The sequence below is a fragment of the Calidris pugnax genome, unplaced genomic scaffold, assembly GCF_001431845.1.
Source record: "Calidris pugnax isolate Ruff unplaced genomic scaffold, ASM143184v1 scaffold89, whole genome shotgun sequence".
Classification (NCBI taxonomy): Eukaryota; Metazoa; Chordata; class Aves; order Charadriiformes; family Scolopacidae; genus Calidris; species Calidris pugnax.
In genome coordinates this window covers 1,279,895-1,298,645 of record NW_015090865.1, presented here as the reverse complement: position 1 = coordinate 1,298,645, position 18,751 = coordinate 1,279,895, and the positions used below count along the sequence as shown (strand labels likewise).

At 38.2% G+C, this 18,751-nt stretch overlaps 1 protein-coding gene across 2 annotated transcripts in view; it reads left to right on the top strand.

Moving 5' to 3' along the window:
* The window catches only part of CACUL1 (CDK2-associated, cullin domain 1), a 46,181-nt gene extending 27,646 nt beyond the window's left edge, over positions 1-18,535 (top strand). For both annotated transcript variants that reach the window (XM_014945337.1, XM_014945336.1), the window contains 5 exons: positions 213-315; positions 11,024-11,113; positions 12,055-12,193; positions 15,915-15,958; positions 17,560-18,535. In XM_014945337.1, the coding sequence (XP_014800823.1) occupies positions 213-315; positions 11,024-11,113; positions 12,055-12,193; positions 15,915-15,958; positions 17,560-17,600 (417 nt within the window). In that variant the 3' untranslated portion in view covers positions 17,601-18,535. The remainder of the gene's footprint in view (positions 1-212; positions 316-11,023; positions 11,114-12,054; positions 12,194-15,914; positions 15,959-17,559) is intronic.
* Positions 18,536-18,751: the final 216 nt, after the last annotated feature.

Here is an 18,751-nt window from a genome sequence, read left to right as displayed (position 1 = left end):
AAATAGTACCACATGCATTCTTAATTTTAAATACACGGGGTTTTGTTGTACAGGAATGTTCTATTTAGTATAAATGTAGTCACCAAGGAAGCCCTTTACAGGTCTTATTCTACAACTTTAAAAATTTTGAACTATTTTTATTCAGGGAAAAAGTAAGTTTATTTGCTATTAAACACAAAAGCAAACTTGAAAAATTCTGTCGTCTTTTCCAGAATAAATTTTACATAGAAACCAAGCTTAACAGAGACTTAAAAGATGACCTTATAAAGCTGTTTACGGAACATGTTGCAGAAAAGCACATTTACAACCTAATGCGTAAGTAATCTATTGAATTTTTCTTATAATGGGAGTCTGGAAAAACACAGTGCTTTCAGATATTGCAGAGATACACAGAAAATAGGGAGAAAATGGCAAATGACTTGTAAATTTAAATGCAAATTCCTTTTTAAGGCATCCGCATGAAGAAATGGGTCACATCAACTTATTCTTTTCAAAAATATGTGTTTGTCTGAAGTCATTGTTTTCTTGCGTATCTGGGGGAACCAATATATATTTTCCCTTATGACTTGTGGTTATGACATAACGAATGTTTTATTGTCCTCTTGCTTATACTGTTACTCCTTAATTTCATTATCAAAATGTTGACAGGTATCATTAAGAATGTGGTGTGGTCAGAGAACCGTGATGCCGCTGGGGTTATCGTCATGATGTACTCGAGTACTCCCTGTTAGTTTGTGAACTGCATAATGCTGACAGCAGTTTCCCTGTTAAGCTAATGGGTTAATGCAAATAGAATATGCTTTAAGTGATGTGCTTCCCGTTAAGTGCCCCTGTGGGTGAGTCCTGCGGTGAACCGCTGCGTTTGCCTGCAACCTGCCACTGCTGATGGGTGTTTGTGTGAGCATCGGGACCTTGGTACTGGCCTGGTTCACTCCTCAGGAGGGCAATTAGCAAAGGCAGGGATAATCAGAGTTCAAATGGGAAAGCTTTGTGGAGTGGTGAGCAGTTGACCAGGAGAATTGCTTTGTGCAGCTGGGTAGTTGCTGTGCCCCGGGTTGAGTTCAGGATCTAGCCTGGTGTGCTCCTTCCTGTGACCCAGCCCTATGACAGTGTCCCTGTTTTCATCCAGCTGCTCCTCTCCTTTCCTCTGAAGCAACAGCTATCTGTGTGCTAGGTGGAGACCAAACGATGCACCATGAAACCTCAGCAATTCTATGATTCTGTCTTAGCAATACGATTTAGTGATGTTTTTTGGCAGTGTTAGGCTGATGACTAGATGATCTGAAAGGTCCCTTCCAACCTAGGCAGTTCTGTGATTCTATCTTAGACTATATTTCTCCTTTTGTCTTTACTTGGGGAGTAATGCCCTTCTCTCTCCAGCAAGGGCTGGGGGAAAGGGGCTTTGCTATCTTTTTTTATGGCCACTATTGGCACCCTGGGAGAAGACTTGGGTGAACAAGGTGACTACCCTCAGGTCAGGGGGCCTGGTACCCTAGAGTGGTGGGAGATCATCAGCTCTGATGCCATCTTATTCTTGCTGTTTGGAAGAGTCTCCCTAAGAAGAGCTTTTAGCCAAGTACCAGATGAGATCACGTTAGAATTAATAGGAAAATGAGGAATGCCTACTCATGGACCTGATTTTTTTATTTGTGCCAAAGAGATTTAATGGTATCATGAAACACGGTAAGATGACTGCTGCAACAGGACTGTGGAAAATTCAGCTGATACTGCCTTAAAATTATATAAGTTTAATTTTAGGTATATGCATTTTACAGTAATGAAAACATTAATGTGATATTTTTTTCCAATGACAAAGCAAAGGTAACACTGTCAAACCTTTAGAGCATAAGTAATGTCAGATGTGTGTTGCTATGTAATTAGTTTTCTGTGGACGATATGAGAATCAAATAGAAATTGCAGATGAACTATTGAAAGAAAAAGACCTGTGGTTGTGTGTGAAATCTGAAATGCTTCTCCCCAGCTCTGTGTTAGTTGCAGAAGTAAAATTAAAAAGAAAACATTGAAAAATAAAAATGAGATGTCACTGACTGTGTTGCTGTATATGGGGTCTGTTGTTTAATGAACAACCTCCTTGGATTCCATTTGTCTTACTGTCAGCTTATTAAACTAAGTGATTTAATTTTTCTCTTACTCCTAAGGTAATATGTACCGACGTGTATAAACTCCTACCTGTGATCTGTCTTGGTTAAATCTTGGATAATAGAATCATTACATTGAGTTAAAGTTTGCCTAAATAAAATTCTAAAATTGGTAACAGATTTCTGGGAAATAATCGAAGACACGTAGCACGTGCTGTAGTACTGTAGAGGTGCAGAAAAAGTTCTAGTGTTGTATTATTTTCTGCCATTCTCAGTTGTGCTTTTTAGCTTGCTGAAATTCACACCATAGGAGATAAGAGTATTACCTTCATTTTTTAGAATTGTAAGGGCTGAATGCAAATAGGGTGTAAGACAGTGTTTGTTAATTACTTTACTTCCCCATGTCACTGTCACTGTGTGGTACTGTTTCCTGATATTTGATATAGACTTGGTTCAACAGAAAAGTGTTTTTTATATCATGAGGGGGAGAAGAATACAGTTTTGAGTGGGTATGCTTAGGAAATTAAAGTCAATGAAATTGTGGTCTGTATAGATAAATGGAATCCTGGGGCTATTTTTTAAAGAGATGCTGCAGCTGCCACTTCAGTGAGGAGAAGCACTCCTTCCCTCTATTTTAAAAAGCGAACAACAAAATCAGTTTAATCAGTTTGTGATCTAGACTCAGAGGACAAGAATAACATCTGCTCTTGAAATTTGTTGCTACGTTTTTTGTATGAAGGGATTTTTGTTTGTAGTATCTTGTCATTCTGTCAGAGCCTGGAAGCTGGCATTTCTATTTGAAGTTGTGTTCAGGAAGGTCTGTAAGTACGTTTTTGGATTCATTTGATTCAAGAAGAAGTTCCTGCTCCACTTCAAAAGAAAGGGGGGAGAAAATGCCAGAAAAGCGGTGCAGCACAGATCTCTTCCTTAGTGTTTGATCTCGCTCAAACTCCCACGGGTTAAGTCCTCCCTAGTCCCTGTGTAGTTGAAGGCAGAAAAATGCAAAATGAACTCCAGGTCTCTGTGGTGGGAACACTTATCTGAGCACTTAGCTGCAGAAAATAAAGTGATTAAGGTGTGAATTTATTATTTACAGAAGAAATATCTCCTAAGCGACCTTGGATTTGTTTCCTTTTTTTTTTTGATAGAGGAAATCTTTTTCTTTTTTCTTTTTTTTTTTTTTAAACACTCTACTATCTAGAGCACTTCTGAGCAGTTAAATACCAAAAAAATTACACAATACACAAATGCGTGAATGCAGTTGTGTTTTTGAAACACTTGTACACTCGTGCATATTTATCAATTCAATGTTCTTCAAATTAAAGCGGATACATTTGAACTAAGTGAATATAACCTGATTATTTTCCTTGCAAAGCCAAAGCTGGCTCTTGCTGATAAGGCTTCTGTACTAAATGGCTTGGGAGAAGTTGCTGTGTGCAGAACTACTTAACTGAATGTAACAAGCAAAGATACAGCATCTTATTTACAGTAAACTGCAGAAAAGGGGGAGGGAGATGCAGATAATACCCCCCCTTGTCACTAGGGAAGGGGTGGTGGGGGACATTGTCTTTGTTCTTGCTGGAGTCCTGCATGAGATGACCTGTAAGCAGTAAAATTCAGAAATACATGTTTTCTCTCCTTATGCAGCCACTGTCTCTTCTAGTAGGTTGATCCATCCAAAGATGGATTGGATTGACTTTTTCCCTGTTTGAGCTGGCATTTCTTTCCCACCCCCCTCCATTTTGACATCAGTATCAAATAATCTTCATATTGAGAAGCAATCTCTTATTGCCTTTACCCACAAACTGCAGAGAAAATCTTGTGAACAGGGGTGAAAACACTCATTATTTTTCAGCTTCTTACAGAAGGCGTTGCCCCCACCCTTTCTGTATGCTGCCCTTCTGGATTTGCTTTCAAAAAGTTGTTCTTCTGTGTGTTTCTTATTTTCAAGTGAGATCTAATGCTTATGTTTCATAAGAAAATAGCAGTTAGTTTCATAAATAAACTTGTGCTTGAATGGCTGTACTGAGTTGGATCAAAAGTCAGTGTAAGCCCATCATCCTGGGCTTGACAAAAATGCATGGAGCATCATGATAGGTTTGGTGCAGCAGAAGTTTGGTCACCATGAGTTTATATCATTAAAGGTATGTGCCCTGTAGGAAGAACTGAAGGTTTTCCTTGCATGGTTTTGGCTACATCCACATTAATAAGTGGTGTAGGGTAAAGGGAGCAGATCTCTGGAATACAAAACACCTATATGTTGGCGTTGAGGACTCGGTGTGCACCTTTACATACGTTTTGGAGGGTTTTATTTCACGCTTGCTGATGTCTGGTCCTGTGGACAGAATGCCAGTTAGTAGTTCGAGCACAGCTGGTTTAATCTTGCCCAAAAAGAATTAAGTTAATGCGCTCCGAGGCAGCTCTGTCATATGAACCACGCAGCAGTAAGTGGGGATGATCAGTGAATTTGCTTCAAAAGCACATTTCTGATCTGGACTAAAGCATTAATATAGAATCTGCCCTTAAGCATTTGAAATCACTATTCTTTTTTTCTCTGAGACACAGAGTGTCTACTGTGATGGCAGAAGCCATATGCTGTTAAAAAAAAATGTCCTGTTTGATTGCTGAGGCTCTTTCCCTCTGTAATATATCGGGTGTTACTCAGCCCCTGGACACTGCTTTGCTTACTTTTTTCCTTAAAGCGTGCAGAATCAGTATGAGAGAAAATCTGCACAACCTTCACCTGCCACCTTCATAAAGCTATGCTTCTTGCTTTTTAAGTTTAAGAATGATACAGAAAAATGAAATGGTGGATTTCTTTAAAAAAATTTTAAAGGCAGAATTACTTGCCGGTAGAGTGACTTGCTCTATGTCTTTGGAATCAGGCTACGTGTCTGGATCAGTAAATGAAATGAGAAGATTCCTTCCTGAGGGCCTTAAAAATGAAGCAAAGTAGCAGAGCACTGGGAGAAAATACCGATTCATTCCAGTGTATTTGTACCAGACTAAACCGGGGTGATTTCTGTGAGAATTACGCTACAGCAAAAAGCTAATTTACTCTTTTCCCCAGTTATAATGCTGTTGAAATATCAGCTTTTGACAGTAAATGTTTTTTGGGGCAAGAGGGTTCTGTAGCATAAGTGGTCCTTTTTATCAGATGTATGGAAGGGATGCATTTATTGTCAAGTTCTTAATTAAAAGTAGTTTTTAAAGATTTTTATGCATCTACAGAATTGTGAATTTGATCACAGTATTTAATTTCTGGTTTATTCTACATAGGCAAATAATTTAATCTTATCACCTCCACTTCAAGTTCACAATTCTAACCTTAAAAACAATGTTTTCCTTCCTCTCCTTCCTTCCTGCCTTCCTTCCAAATCCAGGTAGACACAGATAATTGATAGTGAAAATCAACTCCAGCATGTGGGGAGTGTGCTGGGATGATGCTACTGCAGGATAATTCACCCTTCTTCTAAAACACTGAATTATCACGTTAATGTCAGTCTGTTCTTAGACCTCAGCAGGTACCCGAGGGCTGCATGGGGTAGCTTTTGTAGCTGTTAATCTTCCTTACACCCCCAGCGCTCTCTGGATCTGACAGAATAATTAAGAATAACACACTGACCAGTTTAAGGGTGGTATCACTGATGTTGAGGTGGTAGCTGTAAATTGACAGCGAAGGGCTAAGGAATTGTATTGTAACCATGTTGGAAACAGTGTGTATTGTTACCAAGTATTATGGTATACATTCATATTCTTTAAATAACGCCTCATCTACACCCAAATTTTGTCACTGAACTAATTAAAACTAGGTTATTTTAAAGAGTTACAGCTATGTTTATCATTTCTCTTTTTCGTGTTGATTAAGTTGCAGCACCTCAAAGTAGCTGAATTTTTTAATTGGGAAATACAGTCTCAAGTAATTACTGTCATATTTAATCTGGCTCCTTGGTAAAGAAAGAGGAATAATGTTCCCATTTCAGTAAGCCTTCATAAAATTGTAAACTAAAATATCACCTTATTTTCCAGATATAGAAGTCCAAAAGTGCGTATTTCTACATTTATAGCTGTGTTTTTCATATTTATTCTTGTTACAACACTGAATATTTTCCATGTGATTAAGACTTGGAATTTTTATTTTGTAGCATTTTTATTAGATGCTTAATAAAGCTTTTGGGCTATGTAATGAATATTTTAAAAGTAATCTGTGGCTTTATGAAATGCCTGGTGGCAAATGCTTAGTAATAAATAAAACTTTTAATGTCTCTTTTTCTAATCCACATTTTAATTCATTACAAACTTTTGAAGAATTTAAGTTGCTAAAAATTTATTTCAAGTTCTGTTTAAAGGAAAATAAAAATGCAGAATCACAGGGAGTGGGATGTAACTACAGGTTAAGCACTTAAACTGTGAAGGTTAAGCCAGAGGGAAGGTCGGTTTTCATGCAAAAGATTTTTGAAGGTCTAGATCGATAGTTAACGTGGAAAAAATGTACAGGGGTTAAAGTGATGAAAAGGTGATATGTGATCAAGATTCATCGGTCAATTTAATAATAAAATAGCCAGTAGTTTGAAAAAAAAAAAACAAACCAAAAACAAATCACCAAAAAACCACCCGAAAACCCAAAAAAACCCCCTACAACCAACCTGCCAAAAACCTCAACATGAAACAACAGCAGGAAAACCCTACAGCAGTATCTGGGACACCAACTGTAGGGGTTCCCTGCTGTTGAGTGGCAGTGGGGATGTGGGGTTCAGTCAAGTGTCTGATGGACAGGATTTGGGAGTAAAGGCTGGGATACAGGAACCATATCCAGGGTGAATCTGATGCTATCACAGGGAAGCAGAAGGGTATGCGTGGTCAGATGGATCCGATATACTTTAGCTGAGAGAAAGGTAATTTATTATACTATGGATTTACCTACGTGTGATCTGATGATATCTCTGAAGGGTGGAACAGGGCAGCCAGTGCTGGGAAGGCTTGTTTCAGCTGTGATTTGGTGATACTCCATCCTTCTGCTGTGTGTCCCTGTGCATCTCACCTGCAGTTCTGTAAGAGCTCAACTTCTGGGGAAATATAAAAGTTGCTATTCTGCAAAATACTATAAATATTTCATACGCATTGGAATTAAGTACTAAAGATCACAGTTCGTACAATGGGATAAAGATCTCTGCAATACATTTGTTTCACTTGGTAGCTTCATTAAGCAATCAGTTCTGCTTCTGGTGAAGATGGGAGAGCAACAGCTGACTAACGCCTTGGTTGTGGAAGCAGATAGAGTTGCTTTTAATGGGAATACACTTCATAATTTTTTTAAAATGTGTTGTTGAATAATTACAATTCTGAATACATCTGCCTAAGCCATACTTATGTATGATTTGTTAAAATACCTTACTTTGAAATTCTATTAGATTACTGCAAAGGGAGGGGAAAAAAAATAATCTTGTGTGTCTACATGCAAAAGTTTTACTGTTCTGCAGAAAAATTGCATCTTTGCCAAGCCACATCGATCTATTTTGAAAAGAATGTTGAAGGATAAAGTGAGATTTTAGAATAGCTAACTCTTAGTTTTTGCAAGTGAATGTTGAGTTGTGGACATGTGAGTTTGAACTTGTAAAGTGTCATCTGCTACTCCTGAAATTACTGAGGTCCCGGATCTTGCCCCAAGTGCCCCACTACAATTATGAAGCAGTTTAAACCTTCATTGAGGGACAAGCTTCTTCAGTGTTACTCTGCAGTAATGGAGTACCTGGGTTACTGCAGAGTACCTGAAATGCAGGTTCATATCTCACTTACACCAACAGAGTTCATCCATCATTCCTCAAAAAAATCCTGAGGCTGTTCTGGGTATTGTATATATTCAGCAATATTTCAAAGCATCTTGTGCCTCTCTGCCTTTAAAGCATTTCATCATGGGAAACCCACACTTCACTTCTTTGATTCTGCCGTGAGTTATTTTCAAGACTCTTTGCAGCTTAATTAACTTCTTTGCATGTTGGTTACTTAGTCTGTAAAACGCAATATTAGTTCCCAACCACTGTGGAGGTGGTCAGATGGTATCACGGTGTCGTTACCGCCGTCGTTCATCTGAGGTTTGGGTTTATTGTGCCTCACCCTGCTCCGGCTTTGTAAATGCCGCAGGTGGAGCTGCTGGGAGTAGGTAGGAGTCTGTGCAGCCTCTGTGTTGTGGAGTCTCATTAATTATTCTAATAAAGCACGATCCAAAGCCTTAATATTTGGAGGTCTTTCGTAAGATTGTAAAATAACAGCGTGCCCGGCACAGCTGTTTCTTTTCCTTCAGTTTAAGTGACCCTCTCTTAAAAATTAATATAGGATTGAAAGTTTGGGTAGGTTTCATTGCAAAACTGAAGATGAATTTGTGTGCAAAGGAGTTTTACATCTCTTATATATTTACATCTTAGTCTATAAACCTCTACTGAGATGTTTTGAAGCAATCCAGAGATGAGTCTTGTTCATTCTTCTGGAAATAATTCTGAAAATACATATCCTACAGTCGTGCTATTCATCCTCCAGGTATTGATATCTAGCTTTGGGAAAAAGTGTAGGCTGGGTTAGTTTATACTATGGGGTTTAATGAATAGTATATTCTTTTTGGTTGGTTTATGGAGAAACAGGAAATATGTGCCATTACTTTGTTATATTCTTGTTGAATTATAATACCATCCTGCTTGTGTTTACTGACTGTAAATCAGGAGTGATTGAAATTTTCATGGTAGCAGAAACAAAGTTAGGAAATGTTAATTTCTGAAGCTGCAATAAGGTACTGACTGTAAATCAGGAGTGATTGAAATTGTCATGGTAGCATGTGGTATAAGAAGTTGCAGAAACAAAGTTAAGAAATGTTAATTTCTGAAGCTGCAATAAATGGATGAAGAAGATATTTCTGTAGAATTGATCTCCAGGTAAATTCTTCCACTGGTTTATTCATTAAAGCCTTTTCTAATGCCAGGTGATGTGGTCAGTGATCTAGAACAGAAACAGGTGATGGCTCGTTTGACTTGCTTTTATATTGCAAATATATCCATTCACATAATCTCAAAGGTTCGCGGTTGAAATGAGCTTCATGGGTGAATACTACCTTTAAAAAGTGACTAATATTGCCTGTTTATAATGGTGAACTATACTCAAGAGGTATCCCAGTAGTCAGATGCCCTCCAGGTTATGTAGTTGTTGGCAGCTGCCATTAATGCTTGGGTTTGTCCCCAAAGCAACTCTCAATAGCGTCTGCCTTTTCCACAGCGTCCCTTGTACATGTACAATTATATAAAGTAGCTCCTAAAATATTTTTAATTTGCGCTTGCTAGTTATAACTTGGATGCTACTGGAGAGCACAGTTTTCATTTTATCAGGAATAAAATCAAGAAGCTCTGTTAATTGGATTATTTCTAAACATCTATTAAAATGTTCAAGTGACTTTTAAAGTGTCTTTAAGTCAGTATTAATTTTTAGGCTTCCTCCATTTTAAATAATTGGTTATACATAGCTTTGGAATGTAATTTGGTGTCCACATATGAAGAACAAATCTAGAATTCTCTTGACACTTTAAAAATCTATTGGTGAAGGTCATGCTGAAGTAACTACAGTCTAATCATATATGTAAATACACATGCACTGTATGAATTGTGTATGACTACCTGCATGTCTTCCTTATAAAGCATTATCCCCTTTTTAATTTTATGATTTGCAACTTTCCTGGCTGCCGAGAGGCTTTTTGAAAAATCCTTAGGAAAGAGGCTGTAAATATGTCATTACAAAACAAATCACAGGCTCTTACCCACTCAAGGCTTCAGCTGAAAGGAGCAAGCACTTTTAAGATGGTTCTTTGTAAAAATAAATTCAACTATAACAGTTAAATATAACCACCTTGATTACTTGGAGATTAGAAAAAAATACTTTCTTTTTTTATCTTACTATTACATGAGGCTCTTACGGTTTCACAAAGAACATGCTACCAAAGATTTTTCTTTCTATGGTGAATACTCAGTGGCAGATGCTGGAGACAGAACTGGGGAAGCTTTGAAGTTTAAAAACCAGAATCTCTGCAATGTAAGCACAAGAGATAAACCCTTTAGGTAAAATTGTAAGGGTCGTTTCTCCCCTACATAGTGGGTACAGAAAGGTGTGTATTCTGCTCAGCTCCTTTGTAGAAGTATAAAAACTGAAAGGCAGCAATCAGTTTAAACCTTATTGATTTTTTTTTTTTTGCTTGTTTGTGTAATTCAGGTGGATGTACAAACCTCAAATAAATACAATGCAGGCTGAAGGCCTGGATATTGTAATAGAAGCAGTAAGTCTTCTATTGCCAGGTTTTTCATCAAGAGGAAGATGTAACTATTGCAATGCTTATTACAAAAGTTACCAACAATGAAAAGAAATGTTCACTTGTGTTTAAAAGAACTTTTCTTTGACTTTTACTTACTTTTTTTGTTTCACTACTTGTACTTCATTCATAGACTTTCAGTTCAGCCTTAGTTTTATGGACAAGATGCTAAATACTGTAAAGTGAGGATTTATGGATCTCCAGGTGTTTAGCACGCTCAGTATGAGATTGCTTCTAAAAATAAATTGTTTACTTCGGTTCTGCATCTGAATACTTAGAGCAATCGCTTGCTTGGATTTTCCTCACAACTCCTGCTACCTGCCTGAAAACAGATGAAAAATAAGTTATTTCACATCATATTTTCATCATATATAATCTGAACAGAGTATTTCTGTTTAAAGGTGATGTTTTATCAGTGTTGAGAATTAAGTTGTCAATCAGATACCTGGCTGTTTCTTTTGTTGAGGACATCGGATAAACAAAAAAAGCACATCTACTGTATTTCTTTGATACAAAAATGTATGTGTAAGAGCCTATATTTCTTGATTAGATAAAATGTTAATTCTCTTAATTTTTGTTTCAGCTTTACTTTTGGAAGCTCAGTCAACGCCGTTTCAAATAACTCCTTCAACCATGGCAAATATTGTGAAAGGCCTGTATACACTACGACCAGGTAAAAGAGAGAAATGTTTCTAGGAATGTCTCATACTGTTGTTGTGATATGTTTTACTAAATGCGTGTGTGGTTGCCATCCCTTTTTTCCAAGTAAAGATTGCTACAATCTCCGCGTGTGTGGTTGCCATCCCTTTTTTCCAAGATTGCTACAATCTCTGGAAAGTCTGGCTTCAGAAATACTTGCCAAGTATTTCTTTTTCTTGGTACTTCTTATACAGTTGCTATAAACCCAATTTTCATCCTTTGCTCTGTGTTTCTTACCATCAGCCTTGAAGCAGCTTTAAGGTGATTATCTTGCTTCTGTAAGGCAATGTTCAGTGTAGTGAAATTAAATCAGGTTTCTATCCTAAAGGTGAACTAATGCAGGTTAAAATTATATAATGAACATTAAAAAGTGTTCATCTAAGCTTTGGAAGATCAGTGAGAGAATTGCATTAATTCATGTGAAATGTGGGATGGAGAAGCAGTGTTGTGTGGTGATATTGCTGTGTTTCCTGGAAGTAAGGCTCAGGGAAGAGAGGTGTAAATTTTGTGAATACGCTTCCTGGGGTAAAGCGTTACAAATGATCTGATTATTAAGGTGAGTTTGTTGATCATCAGTACCTGTCCTTGAGCATGGCCAGAGACTCAGCAGGCCCCGTGGGATGCAGCAAGAACTGAATTTCAATTTGATGATGGGATCGATGGCCTCAGAAAATAGTAATTCCTTTATCTACATGTAATCTGATTTTAACAGTCTTGATTATTTGTTCTGCTTTTAAGGCTTGGTTTCTGTGGGTTTTGGAGGCTGGTTTGTTGGTTGTTTTTTTAATCTCTTTTCCTTTTTAAATTCAAGAACCTAAAATGTATTTTTAATAGAGCAAGGTTATGTTTGTCAAAGAGTGAAATATTCACAAAAGATCTCTTCCATGTGTTTTGTTGTTGCTTTCTCTCTTACAGAATGGGTACAGATGGCACCAGCTTTATTTTCTAAATTCATCCCAAATATTCTACCCCCTGCTGTGGAATCTGAGCTTCAGGAATATGCTGCTCAAGACCAGAAGCTTCAAAGAGAGCTTATGCAGAATGGATTTGATAGGTAATAATTGTTAGTCTTCAGTAGTAATTGTGATGGACAGTGTTGATGTGGTAAAAATGGATACACCTAACAATACTGAAGAAATAATTTAAGAGTTAATAAAGAACCTTCACAACTCAATATCTGAAGTAAGGCCTGATTTTCCACATGCTTTGATCACTACCAACCCTGCAGATGATACTAAAAAGTAGATGATTGGACGTCTTGAAGTAGTTTCACAAAACAAATTGCTTACAGTTCATGCCTCCCTCTGTTTTCATTGTGCTTCTAATGCGTGATCCTGCTCTTGTTCAGCCTTTATATACTTTGGTCTCTTTTTTTTTTTCCTATAAGCTGTCTTTTTTTTTTTCATGCTGCTTCTGGAAATGTCAGTTGATGACTTCTCCTTATTCCACTTTCAGAGCTATTTATACAGTCAAGGTGTTTGTTTTAAATACGCGTTTCTCTTCTGAGTAATGAATTGGAGGAGGTGGGGAAGAACAAACAGAAAAGGAGACAGTGGAAAATTTTCATAACCTGTATTGTTCCCTGTGGACTCTGCTCTTCTATTTAAGTGCCGAGACGGAAGCACAGCACTTTCACCACATTTAGTTACCACGTTTGCAGTAGTCTTGACAAACCGAGACCAGGCTGGGGAAGCTGCCCTGCTCTGTGTCCAAGAGGTTCATTGCTGCATGAAGACAACACGTCTTCATCCTTCCTGTTACCTGTGCAGCTGCAGTGCTCCAAATCTGGTCCTGTATTTCAAACACCCACGAGAGGTGGGTTTGTTCAGTGTTAGATGTACTTCTGGATTTCATACTCCTGGTGTAGTTTTCCTCAAAGGTAATCTCTGTATTCAAAGCTTGGTAAATTATTGAGTGTCAGAGCTCTACTACTGACCCAAATGCAAATGGTATTGTAGGCTCACTCCTTGTAAGGCTTTCTGTTGAGGAAAAAAAAAAAAAAATTGATAGATAAGCATGAGTTAAGACAGTAAAAACAAGGCAATAAGAGCTTGGCCTGAGAAAAGCAGTTCATTTGGCCCAAGGAATAGAGGTTTGATACTGTTTGTTTGAAACTGAGTAGACATATACTGCTGATAAAGGAATGTAATGCACAGAGCAAAACAAAAAAGGAACATTCTTACCAATTCTGTAGGTGGCTTATAGCAGTTCTGCTTACAGTTGTGTTCTACCAGTTTCATGCTTCATAGAGAGTTAAAAATGAAGTTTCAAGTAGTAGCAGTCTGTATCCACAAAAGCAATCAGTTTCAAAAACATTTTTCCCTAGGTACCGAAAAATAAGATGGGCCTCTCAGCTCGACAGTGAAGTTCTTTGGCTGGTACCGTGAGGAGGATTCTGTATAACAGGGTAGGAAGGGTAATAGGAAGGGTACTGCCTGTTATAAGGCCAGATTCCTCTCGTTAGAGACTTGGTGGGATCTTCAGAATGTATTGTGGCAACTCCTAGTTTATGGAGAAAACCAAGTCTCTAGCACTGGAACTAATGCACATCCGTAGGAAACTATTTCTGTCCTGTCTGGTAGGTGGTGACATAGAAGAGATTAGGACTTGAGGATAGCTGTAGAGGGAAGAACTAAGTAAAGGTTTCTGTGTCACATATTGTTTGCGGAGTCTCATTTCTAAGAGTTCCTCTTCCTTTTGTCTGGGTATTGGACTTGTGAAGAGTTTTGGTGTGTCCTGTAGATTTAGAAAACTGGCCCACCCTAGACCATGCTTTGGTGCAACTGCCATTTCTACGTGGCTTACTTTCAATTTATTATATGAAAATGCAAAATAAAACTTTGCAGTGGAGTAACTGATGGATGACATTTAGTCTCTAATGAATGTGTTTTGCACAGTATATTTTATATGGTTGTGCTGCCAGGGAGTCAGTGCAATCTGGTAAACATGGGGGTTATATAAAGTTATATAAAGTTATATAAAAAGTCGAGTCTGTCGTCACTAAAAGGGCACAGGTAAAAGCAAACCGAAGTACAGGTAATGCAATTTGCTACATGGCATTTTGCAGTGGTATTTGAAATGCATTCTGCCTTCAAATGTATTTCAAAATGTAATATGCTTCTTCCTGTGTTCGGGAACATAATTTATATTTACTTATAATCTTTCAGAATTGCTTTGAGGTTATATTCCTACATATAAAAATGTATATATTTATATGTATAAAAGGGTAGGTTTTCTCTTTTACCAAGGAGGTGCTAAGTCTGTTCTCTTTTGGATTAGCACGAAATGTCATCTGATCTCCTATAATTGTGCCAAAAAATGGTGATGTCTTTGCTGCTGCACTTCCTACAATAATAACCACGAGGAACACAGCACAGTGAGGTGTCTTCACCAGCATTAATGGCGTGTCAGGTTCTAGCTGAAATAGCTTATCAACACTTGCAAACACTGTTGCTGCAGAAAGTGGGAACACAAGCCAGTTGCTTGGCGGTATTTCCCTTATGAAAGACTCTAATCAAGGCATACAAAATGTGTACCACCCCTCCCTCCCCCCAATTTCTGCCACCTTCCAGCAGATAAATGTGGAATTATAACCATTGTGACAAAAAGATACTGGAATCTCTCTCAATAGATAGATACGGTCTCAATACCGTATCTATCATCACAAGAAACTTGTGAAGCAGCAAGATTTTCCAGCTTTATAAGTTTGTGTGCACAAGAATAAAAGGAAAAGCTGTTTTCCAAATAGATGGGAATTTAACATTTTCATAAGTGATGATGTCAACCAGTGTTTATAGAGCTTTAGTTAATTATTTAAATCTGCTTGAAGTGCTGTCAGCACAGACTTGCTTAGAGTCTGATAGCTGGGTTTCCAGGAGCATCTTACCTTTTAGTTTGATAGATGCAGAATTTTTCATGAAATTCTATGAAGTTTGGTTGCAAAGTTTGAGTTAAGGAAAACAATTTTATGCATGACGTTGCTGCAGAAAGTGGGAACACAAGCCAGTTGCTTGGCGGTATTTCCCTTATGAAAGACTCTAATCAAGGCATACAAAATGTGTACCACCCCTCCCTCCCCCCAATTTCTGCCACCTTCCAGCAGATAAATGTGGAATTATAACCATTGTGACAAAAAGATACTGGAATCTCTCTCAATAGATAGATACGGTCTCAATACCGTATCTATCATCACAAGAAACTTGTGAAGCAGCAAGATTTTCCAGCTTTATAAGTTTGTGTGCACAAGAATAAAAGGAAAAGCTGTTTTCCAAATAGATGGGAATTTAACATTTTCATAAGTGATGATGTCAACCAGTGTTTATAGAGCTTTAGTTAATTATTTAAATCTGCTTGAAGTGCTGTCAGCACAGACTTGCTTAGAGTCTGATAGCTGGGTTTCCAGGAGCATCTTACCTTTTAGTTTGATAGATGCAGAATTTTTCATGAAATTCTATGAAGTTTGATTGTGAAGTTTGAGTTAAGGAAAACGATTTTATGCATGACTTAAGACCACACTGCATAGGAGCAATTTTTCTTCATCTTCATTTTGTAAAAAATCAAACCTACTATCTTTAACAAAAGGGTGAGCTAATTAAATCTATAAAATACGGCTTACACTTCTGTTTCAGTAAGTTGAGAATCCTGCAGTTGTGTTACTGCTACTATGTTTGCATTTAGTTTCTAAAGCCTGTAAAAGTTGATGACTGTGCTGAGGTATTTCACCATTGTTTTCCTTTTATTACAATGCAAATACCTTTCTTTCTCTTCTTTTTTAGAGGTGACCAGTCACGCAAGAGAGCTGGAGAAGAGTTAACTTACAGTAAGTATGCATTTGGGACACGGGTGGCAGTGGGCTTGCTGTCAGCACAGACTTGCTTAGAGTCTGATAGCTGGGTTTCCAGGAGCATCTTACCTTTTAGTTTGATAGATGCAGAATTTTTCATGAAATTCTATGAAGTTTGATTGTGAAGTTTGAGTTAAGGAAAACGATTTTATGCATGACTTAAGACCACACTGCATAGGAGCAATTTTTCTTCATCTTCATTTTGTAAAAAATCAAACCTACTATCTTTAACAAAAGGGTGAGCTAATTAAATCTATAAAATACGGCTTACACTTCTGTTTCAGTAAGTTGAGAATCCTGCAGTTGTGTTACTGCTACTATGTTTGCATTTAGTTTCTAAAGCCTGTAAAAGTTGATGACTGTGCTGAGGTATTTCACCATTGTTTTCCTTTTATTACAATGCAAATACCTTTCTTTCTCTTCTTTTTTAGAGGTGACCAGTCACGCAAGAGAGCTGGAGAAGAGTTAACTTACAGTAAGTATGCATTTGGGACACGGGTGGCAGTGGGCTTCTGGGTTCTTGGGGGGGTTGGTGAGGTGCCAGAGGCTGCACCTCCACGTTGTGGCCTGTCAGTGTGACTTTCACCGTTCTAGATAATGATATAAACTTCTTGAGTCGAGAGCCAGGCCAACTGTGCTGGAGTCCCACAGCCACCTCTGAAGCAGTAAGACATCCCAGCCACCCATAGGATGGGTAGGGTGCTTCCTTTACATAGCTGAGGCCTTAAGGAAAAAGAATGTAGTTGTCCCAAGTCTCTGCCTGGTCAGGATACACAAAGCAGGTGGTGAAATGTTGAGACTGTCCACCTCTGGTATAAATCACCTGCTGGTGATGCGTGTTTCTGTCTGTTGACAGAACAGAGGGGTTGGAAGGGTTGTGCTTTTCAACTTGGAACCCTCAATTACATGTCCAGTACAACACAGGATCCACCTGCATTGAGATGCTAAAGGCAGTATTTGGGAAGTTCTCCTCCATTTGTAGATGAAGTCTCTTGCTGCACGTTTAACTACGAGGTTCTTCACTTTGTAACTCCCTTAATTCCCCCCGAGCCCCTAACCCATACTGGGGGAAAGGAAGCACGGGGAGGAATGATATTTCCACTCTCAGTTGCTCTATTCCAGGCATTTGGGTGCAGTCAGTCAAAGGTTTCATCTTCTGTGCTGACTGAATAATTGGCCAGGGGAGAATCCAGTCCCCTACTTTCTGGGTTGGGATTTAAATACAATGTTCTGATTGCTCTCCATTAAATAGCCTTGGGAATTGGGAAGCAGTGTCTGTCCCGGTGCTGGTGTTAACTTCATTTTAATGTACACTTTCTGCCAAGCTTCTCCCTGTGCTTTCAGCAGAGTATGTTTGCTTTATTTCCTACCATAAAATGTCGTGCAGTTTTATGATAAGCTCTTATTACAACCTGAACTGAATGAATAGCTGTGTACATGATACACCAGCTTCGGTTTACGCTGTTCACGTTTTGGAGGCGATGCTGGTTTTCAGGTTGTTGGGGGAAAGGGGAGCAAAGGACATAAGATGGAGATTCAGTATGAGATAATTTCTTGAACTTTTAATATCATTTCAGATGGCTCGTCAGCTTGTGCAAGCTCCAGGGGGTACAGATAGTGAATATATTGGATCAGCTTCTCTTCCCAGCCAGAACAGACACTGGAGGAGCAGGTGGTATCCGGAGCCTCCTTTGGCAACTGCTGATACTCAAGCTCTGACATGAACTATGCCTCAAAGAAGAGCTTTGGACTTTCTTCTTTAAATAAGAAAATGTCAGTTGCTGCTATAATTGAGATGACTTTGAAAGACATGATTCCTTGGTCTGGCCTCTCAACAAGTTCATGTTCTGTGATTTTTTTGTGAGGAATGCACCTTGAAAAACAATCCTTTCAAAGTGGAAACGGGCAGCCGAAATCAGCAGCTTCCAAAAGCGTTAGAATGGAAGAATCTTTTTTGCACTCTTTTCTTAATATTAAGGACATTCTTAAAACTAGTTAACACGTCAGTGTATTAGTTTTTAAACAAGGTATTTTCTGGAGCTTTTACTTAAATAATAAGAATAAAGTTTCATTATTTTGCAGTATTTGTTCATTAGTTTAAAAACTGTCACCTTTTAAGAGTTGGTCCCATATAAATGTATCTTCTGTCAGGGAGTCTTAAATTCCAGATTTTTCTTTTATCTCTTTTTTTTTTTTTTGGTGTTATTTGGTATTTTGAAATCTGTTTTCCTATGTGTTTGTACTCTGTGCCTTCAGCTCGTGCACTTTGCAACTTTATAGACCATATTTTGTTACTGCAAAATGTGTTCTTGAGGAAAACTTGATGTGAACAAACATGCTGCAAAGTTGCACTTTTCTCTTGCATTAACGGGAGGTGTATTTAAGAAGGAAGAAAAGTTGAACCTATCACCATCACTAATAGTGACTTGGAAGTTTGTCCCCTTTTATTTTCCTGTGTGTTAGTGTTTGATGCTGGGACCAACTCTTGTAGAACCCCTCTCATTGACTTTTCACTGGCTTCCATAATTGCAATAGATTGAGATGTGAATTCCAGACTGAATGAAATACCAAGATGTGTTTTATGCTGTGCTCTGTAGAAATGTTGTGGGCAAAATTCTCCAGCTGGTAGGGTCCCCAAAGGGCATCTCCATCAGCAGAAACCAGATTTGCACCTGATTGATCAGTGAACGATGGTACCTGTCCAAGATCACTTGGTGGCTCCTGTGCCATTTCTCCTGCTTTGGGGATGTGATGGGGGTGTGATGGTGG